The 19,842-nt window shown below is 35.9% G+C and overlaps 2 protein-coding genes across 4 annotated transcripts in view; one reads left to right on the forward strand and one right to left on the reverse strand.

Moving 5' to 3' along the window:
- Window positions 1-19,842, forward strand: part of EXOC6B (exocyst complex component 6B) — a 607,862-nt gene that overhangs the window by 175,869 nt on the left and 412,151 nt on the right. The gene's annotated exons all lie outside the window — the stretch shown is intronic.
- Window positions 9,911-10,066, reverse strand: LOC118007982 (60S ribosomal protein L39-like). Its single transcript, XM_035001315.1, has one exon. It carries the CDS (start codon window positions 10,064-10,066, stop codon window positions 9,911-9,913), a length of 156 nt encoding a protein of 51 aa, XP_034857206.1.

A 19,842-nucleotide genomic window follows, 5' to 3' on the forward strand; every position in this document is an offset into this window, starting at 1 on the left:
ATGATCCCAGGGTCCTGGGATCGAGCCCCACATCAGGCTCCCTGCTCAGCAAGAAGCCTGCTTCTCCCTCTCCCTCTGCTGCTCCCCCTGCTAGTGCGCTCTCTGTCAAGTAAATAAATAAAATCTTTAAAATATATATAAATCTGTAAGACAGATATTGTTATTCCTTTTTTTTTTTTTTAAGATTTTACTTATTTATTTGACATAGAGAGACACAGCAAGAGAGGGAACAGAAGCAGGGGGAGTGGGAGAGGGAGAAACAGGCTTCCTGTGGAGCAGGGAGCCCGATGTGGGACTCGATCCCAGGACTCTGGGATCATGACCCGAGCCGAAGGCAGAGGCTTAACGACTGAGCTACCCAGGCGCCCCTTGTTATTCCTTTTTATAGGGGAGGGTGTTGGAGCTCTAAGAGCTAAATAATTTGTTTAAGTTTGGAGGGATAAAAAGGACCAGACTCAGGTAGCAGTCTGAATCCAAACTTCATTTTGTTTTAATTATACCAGTGGTTCTCACCAAGGCCTCAGAATCTTGATGGCAATAGGAGATGGGGAAGTGATATTAAAACAACAACAACAACAATACAAACACTATATGATCCTACCTAGTTCTTTCCCCAGTTCAGGGGCATGAAAACAGGTGGCCAGGAATATGCTCCTATATTTAGAATCCCTGCACCTCCACCTGCTGGCAGATAGAGTACTTTTTGTTAAGGGCCTTAATATTTGGTGTGAGAGACAAATTTTGTGCTTGGTAATTTGCTGTTGAGCTAATAAGCTAATAAGTCAGAATTAAATAAATGCTGTAATATGAAAATTTAAAAAGATGCATCAATGGATATACTCAGGAGGGAACAGTTTATTCCAGCAAGACAGCTTAAAGAAGTCAGTTTGTATCTCATTCCCATCATTGGGAAACCAATGTGTAAATCAAGAAGTTGGTATCTGGGACTTAATTCCTGGGGGCCAGTTATTGTAATTTCTTATCAGATGTAATATTGGGTACTCAGAAGTAGAGCGTAAACTAAGTAGAATGCAAGAGATTACCATTATTTAATATTTGCTTACTTTTCTCTAGAATTTTTGTTTTCATGGTGCTACTTTGAAAACACATTCTTAAGTGTACTATATGTACAGTTGTTTATCTTATTTTATACATTCACTTATAAGTATTTTCATGTTATATATTCTGTGTAAATGTCTCTTTTAAGGAATATATTAATCTAGAGAGTCATTATGCTATATGTTAATCAATTATTTTTACTAAATAATGGATATTTAGATTGTTTCCAGGCTTTAAAAAAATATTAAAACACCAACTATGTGCCCGTAGAGTTTTCCATATTAAAATCATTTAAGATAGATTCTCTGAGAAATGAAATTATTGAGTTAAAGAATATAAATATCTTTAAGGCTCTTGCTACATGTTAAAATTTTTTTTTTCCAAATTGATTTTTCACATCTTACTGATACTTTCAGAGAGATTCTGTTTTGTTGTACTCTTGCTGGTTAGAATGTATTCTTATTTTCTTCAGTTTCCTAAAATTTAACAGGCGTTATTTTATTTTGCATTTCTCTAATCACTAGTAAGACCAAAAACATTTTAGCATGTGTTTATCCACTAGATTATTTCTCTTTTGTGAATTGTGTGCTCATTTCCCTTGTTCATTCTTCTATTCTATTGGGAGGTAATGGCCTAGGTTTATTTCTTTCTTTTCCTTTTTTTTTTTGTTAAATCGCCCAATCGTATCCACTCCAATATATTATCTTCTATTCTTTCTCCTTTGTGATTTATTGTTGTTTTTTGTTTGGATATTTATATTTGATCTTGTTTTTTGTTGTTGTTGTTTTTGTGTTTAATGGCTTGGGTGTTTTTTCCCTTAATTTAAATCTTTAATACATCTGGAATTTATTTTAGTATATGGTATGTTATAAAAATCTAAATTGCTTCCCAAGTTGGCATCACCATGGATTGGCTAATCCTTGTATTCTGTTATGAATTTGACTCCTGCACATGCCCATGTGCTTGTACATTATCTTTTACAGGTTTGATGTCAGAGTTAAACATTATGATTGGATGTAGTGATGGAATGGATTAGTAGGAGTTCTATATAGTAGTGATGTGGGATTATGGGTAATTTAGCTTTGACTCATTTAAGTTACATTGTTTTACACACACACAAAGATATACATATATGTACATACATCTGTAAATACAAGTACATACAATTCTTTCCTCTAGAACTGTGAAGGAATATTAACTATGCCATATTGCCTGTCCACACTGTGATATATTTTCCTTTCTAAGTAAAAGTTAATTTTTGTGGGATGTTCTGATTAGTGGTGGTAATGCAAAGTCATGATGAATGTGCTGTTACGTAGTTTGCTATGTTAGGACATCACTTTGGGATTATTTAGTTTAGTTTGGTGATTTGATACGGTGCCAGTGTTTCTCCATTAGGATTGACTACTGTAACATTATTACTCATATTGCTACCTCCTCCTGAGATTTGCACTTGAACATTAGAATTTTTTTTCCAGGACAAAAATACAGTTAATATGCTTTAGGATTGCCATTTTTCCTACTGTAATTGTTTAATTAGCTAGCTTGGGAGTTCTTTTACTTAACTTGAAAAGTAATCCTGTATTTCCTAACTTCTGGTAGCATTATTGCTTTAAAAAATATAAAAAGTTTTATTTTGTTTTCTGTTTAGAAAAATATGTACGCATTTATTGTACAATACAGAAAGGTATATAGGAGTTTGATCTCAGTATGAGATTCCAGAGGTCACAGTGGAAGGATTGGGGAAAGAGGTCTTGAACATGGATAGGACTAGGTCTTATTTGGATGGATGTTGCCTATTCAGTTAACCTGAGGAATTAAGCAGGTATATAAATGAGTATAGTAAGGCCTACTATTCAGTTCTAGCTGATTATTTTTGTATTTTTTATTATTTCCATTATTACCAGCCTTAATTTTTTTCCCCCAAGAGATGTTGGAAACCTGGATTTTGGTATGAATTCTAATTATTGGCAGGTCACACATTTGTGATTGCTCACTTAGGAGATCTAGAGAGCATGTGGGGATGAGTCTGGAGGATGAGGGATGATTCAAGAGGGTTAGGCCTCAATCACTGATGTGAGGCATGATAGAATTAGTCCCTGAAACTTATAAAAGGATGGTGGGTAACCAGATCTCTTGCTCTGTCCATAATATTCTTTCTGCATTTATTGGCTGTTTGAGGCTTGGCGTGATGTAATGGTATCCATGACTAATGGTACTTCGAAAGGCTGGCAGTCTGGTGAGTATTAAAGACAAGTAAAGAAGAAATTATAATAAAGTACAGTGAATGTTATAATAGGGGAAGTACAGAGTAGTTTTGAATCCTAGGAGAGGGATAGCTAACCCAGGAAAACCTCCCATAAAAAGTGGTGTATCAGCTGAGACAAAAGAGTCTGATGAAGGTGGCTTGGAAGGTGGGTCTATAGAGACAAAGTTTGCAGAGGCCTGAAGGCTAGAGAGGATGGTGCATTTAGGAATTGGAAAATAATTCACTTCTTGTAACTATTTCTTAGTTTTAACATTGTTTATATCATTGACTGTTTATACACAGTGAAGGATGATGAATTGAGTGAAAAGATGAATAAATAGATAACTGATTGAATATAAAGTACAGTGATAAATGAATCAGTGAGGAGAGACAATTGCTGCCCTTGCTGCTGTCCATGTTGAGTGTTAGCTTTTTCATTGAATAAAAATGTTATTGTATGTTTATTCTATGTATTATATTTCTGATTACTAGCTAATGGGTAGATCAATGAATCAAGATTCTGATGGGTCTCTACAGGGTGATGAATTGGCTTTATCCAATAAAATTTTATCTTGAGTATAGTACACTGCTCTTAAATCTAAAATAACTGTTAAGTACAAGATGGGAAAAGTTTATAAGCTCTGTGTGTGTGTGTGTGTGTGTGTGTGTAGGAAGGCACTGCAGTGTGGTCATTCAAAAAGCCAAGGCTGCATGAACAGTTTCGTACTGGATGAAGGAGATGATCATTCCATTCTGTTTTGTTTGGAACATACCTGGAATGTTATTTTCAGCTTTTGCAGCCACACTTTAATAGGCTATAAGTGAAGCAGAACATCTTCAGGGGAAAGGAAATCGGGTAGCTGTCCAACAAAACACGGTTGCCGATGACGAGAGTTGAAGGAGTAAAATATGTTTTTTAATCTGGAAAACAGAGAATTTTGGGGGGCCGTTGATACAGCTTTATATTTTAAAAGGGTTAAACACGGAAAATTGGTTAGAATTGTAATGTTTTAGCACCAAGAGTAGCATTATATCAAATGGGTAGAAGCTTTGGGGTTGGGGAAAGGTTAGAGTACAGGAAGAAGAAAGCAGAGGGATGGGAACAGCATTCCATACTCTACATGTGACTCCATATGTATTATTTAATCTTACAACATTCAGTACAGTAAATATTATTTTGAAAATAATTGAATTTTCCATAAAAATACTATTTTAAAAATAGTAAATATTTATAAAAATTTGCTAATTCCACATTTGCTTAAAACTGCATTTTAAGGCTAATCTACTTTAAATGGTTTCTACATCCTGCATGTAGAAAACTAGCAAAGAGTAACAAATGCATCTACAAGAATTCATGTATTATAAAAATATCACAAGAAAGGAGAAACAAAGGAATCTCAACCTTCTATATACTGCATTTTTGTGTTTCTTGTGAATGGATTTTCCAACCTTGTAATTTTCTGAATACAAGGACCTAAAGCATCAGGGATACACTATATCATCTTCTCTGCAGAAAAAAAAGAGAAAAAAAAAGGAGAGGGAGGGAGAGAGAGAGATTTGTGAAAATGATAGGCTTATGCCAGGTTTCTGCAGAACACTTGCTTCTAAGGTGGCCACATTATGTATGACAACTGATTACCATAAGCACAAACAACCAGCACTTTTCATTAATTCATGTAAGAGCTTTTACGAGTAATTTTATTGTTTCCTTTGAATATAAAAATATATTTTCTGCCTGAAGCTAACTCCATCAAAAAGCTTTTCAACCTCAGGAATGGTTTCTGTGGATGGAACACTGGTTGTGTAAGAGTGTACAGCATAGTTTGTTAAATTACAAAGGTTCTACTCTGTGAGCGGCAAGTCATGATACAATTGGGCAGGGATCTGTGATGTGGCACCAGTAAGGGGAGTGCTGCTGAAAGGGAGAGTGTTCTTAATATGTACATTTGCAGGGGCTTAGACTCAATTAGGGAAGGAATTTGGTTTGCAGTTTGCCCTGACTTCTAGTAACCTGAGAAGCAGAGATGAAGAAAGGAACAATTTTGCATGCAGAACAGCTTTCAGAACAGCTAAAGAAAAACAAGACACTGATTTTCCATTTTGCTTACTAAAAGCCTGTGCATGCATTCTGCTTCCATTCCCTGTCTTCATAATGGCTCAGAGGGCAGTCTTTCCTCACTCAAGTTACTCAGGTATTCATCTGAGTCTGCTCTCCTCCTTAAATCTTCAACTAGTCCATCCTCTGCAATAGAATACTCAGTCAAACTCATTAAACAGAGATTAAAGTTGCTTCTGAATACTAGCATCTATCCAATATGACATAGGTCAGAATAATCTTAATTAACATCATTGCCCAGTGGGGATCAAACTTCAGCCCACAGCATAAGATTAGTACACCTTAGATTGTGGATAAGCATATTTAAAAATAACATAAAAATAATATAAAAACTAAAAAGGGTTTCTCTCTCATTTAGGTAGATTATAGGGTATTGGGGAGGAAAATGGTCCCCTTTCTCATACATAACGATGTCTAGTAGTATGTATAAAGTATTGTGCCAGTTAGATGCCAAAAAATTATGAAAAAGTCATGATGTTGTCTTTAATATTACAGTCTAAGTAGGAAGACAAAACTATTACACATAGAAACTACAGTGGTGGTATATAAACAGCAAATACTATAGGCATTGCATAGTAAAGGTTATCAGAACAGGGAGAGATCACTGTTGGGGGGATAGTCAAAGACAGCTAAATAAGAGAATTCACAGAATCTCACAGTTTGAATCCTCTTGTCAAGTAACCCATGTAGGGATTGACTAGTCTACCATCAGACACCTAAAAATGGGAAATTTAACATTTTTTGGATGAGGCTAAATCTAAAATTTTTCTTAATTTAGATTTGAGAGCTTTTATGCTAGCTTTTATTGCTTTATGAGGAACTTTAAATACTATTAGGAGTCCTTGTTATTCTCCTTTTGATCACCATTTAGTGTCCTCTTTTTTAAAAATTTTTAAAATATTTTTTTAAATTTTATTTTATTATGTTATGTTAATCACCATACATTACGTCATTAGTTTTTGATGTTCTCTTCTTGATGGATCCAGCCAGATGAATACTGAAAGAGCCATTCATTTCTATTGTTGAATGTGAGTTAGCCTACAAGAATGAATTTAGGATAGTGTTATATTTTGTCATTTCTTACTCTTTAAGTGAAAAAAATGTGTGTTTTGGAATTTTTATTTTTTTCTAGATATGGTGAGGCATTCTGTGAGATTGGGGAAAATGTCGCTTTAAATTCCTTGATTTATGCGGTAGTCCTGAAAAAGGAAAGGAAAAGCTACTGTTAAATTCTGAATGAGGGTGAGTTCAGAAGGGAGGGATAGATGAGTAGAAACTTTGAAGGATAGCCAGAACATATAAGTTTAGTCTCTTTGAAACCATGGAAAAGTTATAGTTTTGTAAAAAACACAGTAAATTTAATTGAAAACCATTGTGTAGTGTAAACAATGACCAAATGTGAATTGGAGGTGAAGTTCCTGAAGTTAGATTTGTAATGGATCTGTTGTGGTGGTCTTGTAGCAATGGAAAGAGAATAGGAATATCCTTGGGTATTTACACAATTCAGTAAAAGACCAGCAGTCCTGAGAGAACACATGACATTTGGGATCTTGAAGAATAGTTCAGGAATTTGGTGGTAATTGGTATGGCCTGGAGCCTTTCTTGGCACATGCTAGCAAATTTTGGAAAAAAAGTTCTCTTCCAGATGTGTTCATGGAAGAGTTTCTCATGAGTTGCTGGAATGAGGACAATAGGGGAAACAAGAAACTGATGTTTCCTTGCCATCCTTATGGACAGGCAAGAGGGCCAGTCCTCCTCCAGAGACTGGCAATAAATTTTGTATGAGGGATAACTGAGAGCAGTGATCCTAGCAGAGCTGTCTTTAGGGCTCTGGACATGTGTTTGACTATGTAATTATAGACAAACGTGAAAAGACTGTTTTAGTTTCACTTGGAATTTTTTAAGTGAACAAATGTTACATAGTATCAAAAGTCTTTTTATGTCTCTTTTTATATGAAATAAAAACTGTTATGTTCTTGAGCATGGGAAAAGATATGGAAAGACAGACCACCAGGCTGTTATCATTGATTAGTAAGTAGAAGAGTGTAGTGATTAATACTGTGTGGACTCTGAGGCCAGTCTGTTTCAAATCCCAACTCTGTCACAGTATGTGTGACCTTGAGAAGCTGCCTAACTTCTTGGTGTCTATTTCTTCTTTCATAGTGTTGATAGGAAAATTAAATAAGGTAATATGAGTAAAGTACTTAGAATGGCAAATGGCAGGTACTACATAAATGCTTTTAAAAATAAAATACAGTAAAATAAGATCCTCTGATCTTGATCTAATGGGAAAAAATATAGAAAGTTACTCTTTGTATCTTATTCTTCATTTCTACTGAGGACTGAAAACAGTATATAGGTTCAACTTCTCTGTTAGCATTTAGTTTTGGTTATTGACTACAGAAGTGTAACTGGAAAACATTTCCTTATATATTCAGAAATAGAACTAAACAACAGTATTCCAATAAAAAATTACAATCATTCACCAGTTCATTTAGTCCTCTCTCATTAATTCTTGTTCTGCTTCATCTTGGGTTATCAGTCTCATGAACTCACCTGCTTTCAACTGTTCTAGAAATCCTTACTTATTCTACTAGTATTGCCTCAAAGTTGTTAAGTGATACATCAGAGTCCTGTACTCAAAAGGACCTGCCAAAGTCCTTTTCCAAAGGGTTCTGAGATTTCTTTGTTGAAGATGAAGCATTCTAGCCTGTAGCTGATTGCAGGTATTTTCAGGGAAACATCAGAAAAATATCTGTAGGTGACAAAAGATTTAAATTGGCTGTGTTTGACTTACTTTAAAAGTGGAATATCTAATGAGGGTTTATTATGATAACAAGGTACCTAGAATTTGGTTGTTTCTGTGGCATGGAAAACATAAAAGTCAATTAAAAATTTTTAATAAATATTTAGTCTAAAATCATATTGATTACCGGGGCGCCTGGGTGGCTCAGTTGGTTAAGCGACTGCCTTCGGCTCAGGTCATGATCCTGGAGTCCCGGGATCGAGTCCCGCATCGGGCTCCCAGCTCAGCAGGGAGTCTGCTTCTCCCTCTGACCCTCCTCCCTCTCATGCTCTCTGTCTCTCTTTCTCTCTCTCTCAAATAAATAAATAAAATCTTAAAAAAAAATCATATTGATTACCTGTATTTCCAAAGAAAAGTGCATATTGCCTCTAATTCATAAAAATGGACACAGTCTTTACAGATAAAAATATCTTCAGATATCACACAATAATCCTGACATAATATATCACAAAATATATCAAGTAAAGAGATTCTATAGGTCTGGAGTTGGTCCTAAACATCTTTATATTAATAAAATTGAATGGATAAGTGATGTGAATCCCTAGGTGAAAACCACTGTTCTGGAAGATTTAACTTAAAGAAGTAGAGTCATGGCCAAGTTAACACTTTAAACAATAACTGAAATTATGATGGATGACACTGTACTACTATCTAATGTCAGGCAAAGTGGCACCAAGACTCTGATAAATGGATACCTATCATGGACAGCGAGGACATTACAGTTTTCTTGGATCTTCTCATACAGCATACAGTTTCTGAAACACCACATTTTCCAGATTTAATCTAGGGAAGGCTATGCATCTCTTCTGATTTGCTAACTCATCAATAATAACCTATCAACTAAACCTAAGTATTTCTAGCAAGGTAAAAGAACAAGTCCTTTGTGATTTTCCAGGGTCCTTCACAGAAATCTCAAAGATAGTTCTATGTGCAAAAGATATCATTTAGGGTTCAATTTTAGGAAGGCAAAATATCAAAGGTTGTTAAGAGATTTGAATACTTAAAGGTTCATGGTTACAGGGAAGTAATACTTGATTATCTATTTAATCAAAGCAACAATAAAGATTTTAAAAGCAAAAATAGGAGGGAATATGATTCTAAAGAAACCTCTCTTGTAATGAGAGATGTTTGTTTTCTTAAATAATCAAGGACATAATAAAGTCAACATAAACCATAGAAAGGTTTTTTTTTTTAAAGATTTCATTTATTTATTTGAGAAAGAGCGAGCATAGTGGGGGGAGGGGCAGAGGGACAAGCAGACACCCTGCTCAGCAGGGAGCCTGATCCCAAGACCCGGAGATCACGACCTGAGCCTAAGGCACTGAGCCACCCAGGCAGCCTCCTAGCCACACTTTACATACTTGGTTGTCAAGGGACATTTCTATCACTGCAGAAAGTTCTATCTGACAGTGCTATGCATGATCTGACAGGAGGGGGAATTCAGTACTTCACAAATCAGAAACACAATAGCAGTAGAGCCAAAAGGTCCCACATTTATTACTGAACCAACCTACTGGTGCAGAGGCATAGTAACAGAGAAAAATCATTTCCCTGATAAAACATGTCTATGGCCAGTTGGGAAGGATGTTTACAGAGTGATAGGATAGAACCCATGATTTTCATGCAGCTTAATTAAATATGTGGTGCCAATTAGGTGTGTCATCTCATGATGTGTGACGCCTTACAGACCCAGCTTGCTTCTTCTCCAGTGCCTCCTCTTGGAGTTGTACCTGATTTTATTACCAGTTTTCATCCGAATCCACTGGGGAATGGGATGATTCTGCTTTTGTTTCTTGGCCAGGAATTGATTGATTCTGAAAGTCATGGGAGAAGACATGGTGAGAAACAGCCAGCCATACAGAGCAGGATGGTGGCGAAAAAGAGGAAAGTTTTTTGATTAAGGTACAGAATCTTAGCTCTTTGGGCAGACTACAAGAGGGTAAACAGTAATCTTTTACAACCTCTTATTGAGAGCAGACCAAGAATCCCAGAAAAATTTGCCATTTTTAACAGAGAAAACCAAATTGTAGTTCTGTATCAATGTAATATCTGTTACTAAAGTTCTTTTGAAAATCCTATAAATAAGCCCATCAAACCTTAGTCATGACAAATAAAATTTTTTCCCAAAACTTTGTATAGTTTTCCTTATCCATACACATTTCAAAGTGGCAAAACTGAATTCATTCATCAACAGATTCAAGTATATCTAGCCTCTCTTGTAGCATATTAAAGTAAGAAGCAGAAGTGTACAAACTTAAGTTTATGTTTAATAATCAGTGTTTTAATACTCCATCTTACCTAGAAATAATCCAGGTATCTAATGACTGCCCATTAATTAACTAAATTTAGTATTAGTCCAAGGTTTTAAGTTACCTAAAGATGTTGGAAATTGTCTTTTTAAGCTGACATAGTTACTGTTGAAATAAAATTTGTCAGAATAATTTTTCAATTTGGACAGACACAGATTTACATTTTTCATGATTTCAAACATTAAGTAGATGCAGCACTAGCTTATTTGATCAGTAAAGTATAGGAGGAAGAACATAGTAGAATTTAAAACTCTATGCATCTATTATACTTAATAATGGTATTAGAGAACATATAGCTGTTTTTAATAAACCAAAATAGTCTTATTTGCCAAAGATTTACCTAAATTATGTGAACCTGAATTCATGAAATATTTTCTAGTTCCCATAAGAGTACCTCTTTTTTCACATTGAAAGTATTAGAATTTTAATTTCCTTAATTTCTAGGAATTCAAGGACTATTCTGTTTGTCGAAGTGCTTGTTTATCTGTAAGTCAACCAGAATAGAGCAACTTTAAGAGATTTTATAATCTAATTTGGTTATACCATCTGGAGATCGGCAAATATACAGTCACACAATGAGAAGTAAATGCGTTTCTGAATTACAGAAATGTACACAGACACTTAAAGAGAGGAGGTTGGGGTTTAATGATACACCAGAACAACTTATATTCAGAGGTTTTGAAAAGTTGGATAGCAAACCTAAACTTTGTGATGACAGCATTTGAACTGGAGTTGGAGTCCTATGATGCTTTGTCACCATTCTTTCTACCCTACCCAGAAGGAGTTCTTATTCAGTGAGTTCTAGGGCAGGACTTAAGTCAGTGGCTTCCAAATATTTTGAGTACTAATATGGATTGCTTACATTTTTTTTAAGGTAAAGACAATACATGCTCATTGTAGAAAATTTAGAAAGTAACATGTAATTTCATCACATGGAATTTTATAACCCAAAGATAGCTCTCACATTTGTTTTTTTTAAATAATAATTTTATATAAATTTGGGATCATACAATGTGTATATTGTTTTGTATGTAGGTCTTTATCTTTAAAATAATGCTATGAGTATTTCTTCACATAACTAAATATTTATTTGAAACCATTTTTAAGTGATTGTATAATCATATGGTTGCCACAGTTTATTGAGCCATTCTTCGACTATTGGATATTTAAATAATGTCCAATCCAAATATTAGGGCCAAATGGCAGCTCTTTCAAAGATCTTGTATATATTGCCGTGTTGTAAAAAGTAGAATCTTAATCTAACTCTAATATCCATAAAACTATGCTTTTAATTTAAAAATATTTCTGATGGCTCTAATTGAGATGGACAAAATAAAACCACTTTTTAAACCTCAAGACTATCTAATTTTACTTTATTATATGCTATTGAAATTTATTCCCAGAAATGAATCATGGGTTTTGAGAGAGTCAATGAATTGCAAACTTAGAAAAAATTGTAGTTACCTCCTATTGAAATTTTATCTTTTTTTGGATTCAAACACTAATAAAGAGGATATATATGTGTTAAGAAAAAAAAAAAAGAAGAAGAAGAAGAAGAAGGTAGCGGGAGGGGAAGAATGAAGCGGGGGAAATCGGAGGGGTAGACGAACCATGAGAGACGATGGACTCTGAAAAACAAACAGGGTTCTAGAGGGGAGGGGGGTGAGAGGACGGGTTAGCCTGGTGGTGGGTATTGAGGAGGGCACATTCTGCATGGAGCACTGGGTGTTATGCACAAACAATGAATCATGGAACACTTCATTTAAAACTAATGTTGTAATGTATGGGGATTAACATAAGAATAAAAAAAAAGTAAAAAAAAAAAAAGAGGATATATATGAAAACGTAGTGTTGTACCTCCTTTCTGGACTGTATCCAAATATTTAAGCAGGTCATATTTAAATAGAAAATTACTATTATTGTTTCCATTCATATAATATGAGATAATAAGGTTAGAGATTTTTCTAAAATTTTTATTTTCCATTTATGAGTATAGGGGCAAATGAAAGGTAATTTATTATTTAAAAAAAATTTTTTTTAAGATTTTATTTATTTGAAGAGAAAGAATGAGAGACAGAGAGCATGAGAGGGAGGAGGGTCAGAGGGAGAAGCAGACTCCCTGCTGAGCAGGGAGCCCGATGTGGGACTCGATCCCGGGACTCCAGGATCATGAACTGAGCCGAAGGCAGTTGCTTAACCAACTGAGCCACCCAGGCGCCCAAATGAAAGGTAATTTAGCACATAAAACTCAACCCAAAGAACTTTGGTTACTCTGAATAATGCTTGTTTTTTAATATTAATAATCATTTATTAAAGACTGATAGATGAGGCAGGCTTTAATGATCTCTAACTTAGACCTCTTCTGACTTTTGGCTTTGTAAAAAATTTAAAAATCACTCTAATTTAACAAAGAAATTTCACACTTGCTTTATTTCTTTTATCCCTTAAAAAATTTATGTGGTTTATGTTTATGTGGCCTTTAGATTTTTTAAAAAACTGGAACATAATATATGCCGATGAAAAATAATACAGGCCACTAATTATTTAGTTCCTTTAACTGCTTTCTACACAATCTCATTTAACTTTTACAGTAACTTTGTGAGGTTGACATCATCTCATTTTTATAAAGATAGAAACTGAGGCATTAAAAGTTAAATTACTTAATCTAAGTCACATACCTAGTAAGTGGTACAGCTAGAATTCAGACCCATGTTTAACTGATTTCCTGTACTTCTTTTACCATGTCGTGTGTTCTCCAAATAGCTAGTATTTATTATTATTATTATTTAAAAACTGATCTTGTTTGCTGGTTTCTTCTCTGAGAATCTTGTTATTTGGACACATATGGAGAAGAGACATAGGGAAAAGAAACCACTGATGCTACCTGCTTTCCAGGGATATTACTGCTTCTGTAGTTGAATGGGGCACTGCTTTATCACATTATGTGTCCCTTATATTTTCTCAGTCTGGAGTCTGTGCTTTTCTCAGTCTTAGTGCTTACTGGTGCATGCCTAAAATATGTGGTGTTTTGTTTCTAGCCACATTAGTTATGTTCCTATGTTTAGTGTTATTTTGTTATTTTAGTGATATTTATTAAATCTAAGTCTTACCATACTGTTAGTGAAACTTGTTCGTGTTTGGACATCTTTCTTTTTTTTGGACTTATTTCCAAGATTTCTATTGATTGCAGAACAGTTACAAGTTATAGAGACCAGCCATCAAGGCTCTCCACAGCCTATCCCAGTCTATCACTCTAATCTCATTGTCCTCTGTTCCTTTACTCAGATAATCTCTTCCTACCAAAATTGTCCTGTGAACACGTCAGGACCTCAGTTGACCTGTAGTTTTGGCTTGTACTTAAAACCCAGCACTACATCTAAATCCCCGATCAATTGGCACCTTCTTTGTATGGGCTTTTGGTATCTTCAGTTAGTTTTCTTTAAAAGCTTTATTTTGAAATAGTTATAGAATTAACAGAAAATTGCAAAGATAGTTTAAAGAATCCTGTGCACAGTTCACCCAGTTTCCCCCAGATACCACGTTTTACATAATTATAGTACAATATCAAAATCAGGAAACTGACATTGGTACAATGTATTTGTGTGTTGCTATTTTAGATTAGATTCCTGTAGCCATCGTCACAGTCAATATATAGAATTATTTCATCACTGTAAAGATCTACTGGTATCAACAGTTTATCAATTGAAGTGTAGAAATCTTACCTTTGTTATGTATCTTTATCCTCTTCTGTTAATAATATAATTGTCTTAAAAATTTTCTCTGTGTATGTTGAAATCTATGTCACACAATATTATACTTTTGCTTTGATCATCAAATATAATTTAGAAACCTCAGGAGGAGTAAGAAAGCCTACTGTATTTACTCATTTTTTTCCTCTTTTTATTATTTGTCCTTCCTGATGTTCTAAGGTTCATTCATTTATCATTTCCTTTCCATTTAGAAAGCATCTTTTAGCCATTCTCTAGGGTAGGTCTGTGGGTGACAAATTTTCTTAGTTTTCCTGCATCTTACTAGAATGTCTCAAGACATTCTAATGAAGATAATTAAGACATGTCTTGATTTCTGCTTTAGTTCTGAAGGATAATTTTGCTGGATATAAAATTTGGGGTTGACAGTTCTTTTCTCTCAGCACTTGAAAGATATTGTATCATTTCCTTTGATTTTCCATAGTTCCTGATGAAATATCTGCTATTGTTTGAAGTGTTCTTTCTCTATAGGTGAGTATCATTTTTCTTTGGCTGCTTTGAAGACTTTTTTCATTGTCTTTAGTTTTCGGGGTTTTAATTCTGATGTGTCTTGGCATGGATTCCTTTCGGTTTATCTTGCTTGGGGTTGACTCATCTTCTTGAATCTGACTTCTCACTGGGCCTTCTCTGATACTACCATGGTCTCACTACTATTTTGTGGGGGTTGAAATCCAGGATCCCCATATGACCTCCACTGACATCCATGTTGAGGGACCTTGTTAACTGCCTGATGAGGGTGGAAATCTAGGCTCCCCATTCATCCTTTTCTGATTGGGGAGTGGTGGGGTTCATATTTTTTGCCTGTGATGTTTGGCTGGAGTGGGATCATTACTATCTAAAAGGTTGCTGTCCTGGTAGTTGTGCCTCTTTAGTCCTTTGGCTAGAGAGACGGGGCTTTTCTTTGACCTTGTCTGCTTTAGCTTTACCTGGTTGTTAGCCTTATACCTACTGTGGGATATAAGAAGCCAAAAAGAAACAAAACAACAAAACAAAACAAAACAAGCAACTCACCAGGGAACTCATCACCTGATGTTCCTTGCTTTCTGAGGTCCCTAACCAGTCTTTCTACTTCTCTCCACCTCTCTGAATCTTCTTATGTTTGCTTTATATATAATGTCCAGGATTTTTAGCTCTACTTAATTGGAGGAGTAGGGAGAAGTGTGGTCTACTTCATCTTTCATTAGTTAACTTTTTTACATTACTTACCATTGGCAAAATACTTTTATATGCATCATCTCACTTGATTCTCCTAAGAAACTTAATGTGGTGTAGCTGTTGGTATTATTATCTACATTTAATAGATTTAGAATTGGGATTGGAGGATTAAAAAGAAATTCAAGGGGCGCCTGGGTGGCTCAGTTGGTTAGGCGACTGCCTTTGGCTCTGGTCATGAACCTGGAGTCCCGGGATCGGGTTCCACATCAGACTCCCTGCTCAGTGGAAAGTCTGCTTCTCCCTCTGACCCTGCCCCCTCTTGTGCACTCTCTCTCTCTCAAATAAATAAATAAAATCTTTAAAAAAAAAATAAAGAAATTCAAGAGCATAGCCAGGATCAGAAATTCAGCATTTCTGATTCTACATTTTCCCCCACTCTATTAGTTTTGCTTCCCAGTCACTCCAGCCTATAGAGCATTTCTCCTCCATTTGAAAAAGTATAGCATTTACTCTCTGATCATTAATTTGGTAATCTTCATATGATTTTTAATTGAGCCTTATTTCTTTATCTGTTTGCCTTGACTAATCTATAGTGAGATTTTAAATTCTTTTTTTTTTTTTTTAAAGATTTTGTTAATTTATTAGAGAGAGACACAGCGAGAGAGGGAACACAAGCAGGGGGAGTGGGAGAGGGAGAAGCAGGCTCCCCGTGGAGCAGGAAGCCTGATGCGGGGCTCGATCCCAGGACCCTGGGATCATGACCTGAGCCGAAGGCAGACGCTTAATGACTGAGCCACCCAGGCGCCCCAGTTTTAAATTCTTTAAATGAATGATTAGCCTCCTGTACCTCATTTCATCTTTGGCTTCTTACACATTGTCTTGATCATAATCAGTATCTAAAAACTTTGTATTTGGTGAATTGCTTGTGTCTCCTTCTTATGTTGCCACTGCAGACTGGCTTTATCTATCTCAGTGAGTGTGGTACATTTCGACTGTTAAATGGGAAATTTAATTTCCAATTTTTTTTTTTTTAATATAGCATGATCCTTCCTCCCCCAGAGGACTCTATAGCCTGCTCTGATCTACTTGTAATAATGTCCAACTTTTGTCCTTGACCATTTTTTTTGTTTCTATTCTTAAGTTTTCTGCCTAAGGAAACATGAAAACTCTCAGGACTTCAATTGCCAGCCATTTCTTGTTGACTCCCAAATACCTTCATCTGCTCTGAACTCTCCCTTCAATTCCACTTCACCTTGGTGAAACTCAGAATGACACCTGATGCTCAAAATATCCAAAATTAAACTTATGTTCATTCATACTGAAAGCCTGAACAAAAACTTCTCTTTTCTTTCTTTTTTGGTAGCTGTACTAACTAGTTACAAATTAGGGATGTAGGCATTCATGCCCATCTCTCCCTCTTTTTTTTTTTTAATAAATTTATCTTTTTTTTTTTTAAAGATGTTATTTATTTATTTGACAGAGAGAGAGAACAAGCAGGAGGAGCAACAGAGGGAGAGGGAGAAGCAGGCTCCCCATCCAAGCAGGGAGCCCAATGCGGGGCTCGATCCCAGGACCCTGGGATCATGACCCAAGCCGAAGGCAGAGGCTTAACTGACTGAGCCACCCAGGCGCCCCTCCCTCTTTTGGCGTTCATTGTTACAGCCATCATCACCATTACTACTGCCATAGCTACCAACCCATTTGCCAGTATTCATCCTTTGTCACACATTGTTCTGAGCTCTTTACATGTGTTAACTCATTTAATTCTCAACAGCACACCATTGAGGTAGGTACTCTAATTATCCCTATTTTACAAATGAAGAATTTGAGACACTAAGAGGTTAAATTGCCCAAGATTATACAGCTAGAAAGTGGAAGAGCTTGGCAGGTTTTGGCAGTCTGGCTCTAGAGCCTCTGCTCTTACCAAGTTTTAGTAATTGTATCTTGATATTTTTTGAGTCTTCCACCTCCTATCCATCTCTACTACTAATGCCTCAGGTCAGACTTTCTTCATCTTGGGTGTCAGTTAACCAACCTTTCAGCTTTCCATTGTTTTCTCCCTTAAGTCCATTCTCTACATAGTCACTGGGAAGACAGCAGCCAAGGGAACTCTCCTTCACACAGAGCAGTAGTTCCCCAACACCTGGAAGTAATGTCCAGGCTTCTTATCCCTGCATCCAAGGGATGTCCATTATCTGGTTCCTGTCTGTTCTTCTCCGCCCATCTTTTGTCACTATTTTCATCCTAGCAACTCTCACTTGGATGGTTTTTGAAGTCATTTATGCCAGGAACTGGTTTGTATGAGCATTAGTTTTCTAATTCCTTCATGGGCTCCTTCTCTGACTTCCACTTTTGGTGTCCCACCGTAGCCCAAGAATCTTCTCTTTCCATTTCCATGCCACTTTTCCTTTCCTCATATTTTCTCTTGTGCTTGTTTTGGTCTTTTTTTGGCTGGACAACTGAAAAGGTTAAGTTCTGGGTCACCTCATCTTAGAAGCTTTCCCTGAATTTTTTCTTTCCCTCTCCTCCGTTAGTGGGCTCGCCTGGTGCCCTGTCCATACCTCCATCATTGAGCTAATTGTTATATTAATCTTTATATTTCTAATTTATTATTTTATTTTATTTTAAAGATTTTATTTATTTATTTGACAGAGAGAGAGAGTGGCAGGCAGAGGGAGAGTGAGAAGCAGGCTCCCCACTGAGCAGGGAGCCTGATGTGGGGCTCGATCCCAGGACCCTGGGATCATGACCTGAGCCGAAGGCAGACGCTTAACCGACTGAGCCACTCAGGCGCCCCTTTATATTTCTAATATTAACCAATGTATATGTCATATACTTGTTGCTGTCTAAATGTGTTAAATGAATTCACTTGTTGGTATGAAGCTGTGCAGTGTTTTTCATTGCATAATGAAATGATACTAATAGAAGGATGTGCGAAAGTTCATTGCTAAAATGGCCCATCTTTGAAATGTTTTATTTATTCATCTAAATATCAGGAATCAGTAATTATAAGGTAAGTAAAATGCTTTTCATAAAGTATTTCATTGGAAGCACGGTATGTTGGATGTGGTGGTTCACATCTTGCTTCTGCTTTGTTGAGTGATACTGGACCAGTAAGACATATATAACCTTGAACTTTGGTTTTCTCACCTGGAATTGCTGGCAGTTAATGCTGATAGTCTCCGTAGGCCAATGTACATAAATGTGATTGGAAATTACTAGACCATCCTCAGTACTTTCATAAATGTTTGCCTTTTGTCCTGATCCATTCTTGGTATATTCTCCCAAACTCTGCTTTTTCTTATGGTGACCGGCTCATGTCACTGGGTTTGTCTAGGGTCTCTTGGGAATCATTTAGCCTAGACTTTTTGGGTGATTCTGTTTTCTAAATAGTGATTCTGTTTTCTAAATAAGCTAATCCTTTCCCCGCCCTTCTATCGATTTTTGGTTTTCAGTTTTCGGTTTTCAGTTAGATGTGTGTGTGTGTGTGCATGCGCACATGCGTGTGTGTTTTCTCCCTCTGGTATTGGCAATGTCAGGACTTCTTATTCCTATAGTCTTAACAGCACTCTTACCATGTCCTGCCAGATTGTGCTTTCTCATTCTTTAAATCTGGTAAAACAATGTGTCCTTTGTTGTTGCACCCCCTGTATTTTTGAATACTTGGCACATAAAACCCTGAAAAAAATTCTTTTACATTTGTTACACAGCTGCAATCTAGTAGCATTCTAAGTGCTTTGCATTGACTGTTTAATCTCTGTCACATCTTTAGGATTTATATTGGATAGGATGAAAAAATGAGAGGATTAGCTTTGTGCTCACCAAATTTCTCAGTAAGAAGAAAAAAAATGTGTTTAACTTTCCATTCTGTGCTTAACTCTGGATTCTTTGAGAGTGACATCTAAAAATGAATTTTTTGCCATATTAATTTTAACTGTTTTTGTTGACTGTCATTTCCATTTTTATTTATACTACAGTACATGTGAATCAGTATATAATGGCGATTATGAGTAGGTTTTAAGCAGCTTGTTCTACCACTAGCATGTGAAGAAGGATGTCATGGGTGTACTAGATTCTAGTTTTGCGCTAGACTTGTCTTACGACGTTAGTGAAGTCATTTAAACTCCTTGAATGTATTTTCCCAACCATCACCTGAGATGGTTACCTCCTAGAATAAAATGAAATTGTGAGAACTGCTAGCAGAATCAGCAATTCTGGGAATACTTGCTAAATACTTTGTAAGGAATTAATTGACCTTTTAGATCTTTTAATGGTAGATTCTAATTATAAATCTTTAGGCTCAGTCTTCTCCCACATTTGACTTTGTATTCTATTTGCATTTTAAACCTTCTTATTCTTTACGCTTACCATCTTTTCCTTTA

Source organism: Mirounga leonina, unplaced genomic scaffold (assembly GCF_011800145.1).
Source record: "Mirounga leonina isolate KUSES-001 unplaced genomic scaffold, KU_Mleo_1.0 Mir_125, whole genome shotgun sequence".
NCBI classification, from domain to species: domain Eukaryota; kingdom Metazoa; phylum Chordata; class Mammalia; order Carnivora; family Phocidae; genus Mirounga; species Mirounga leonina.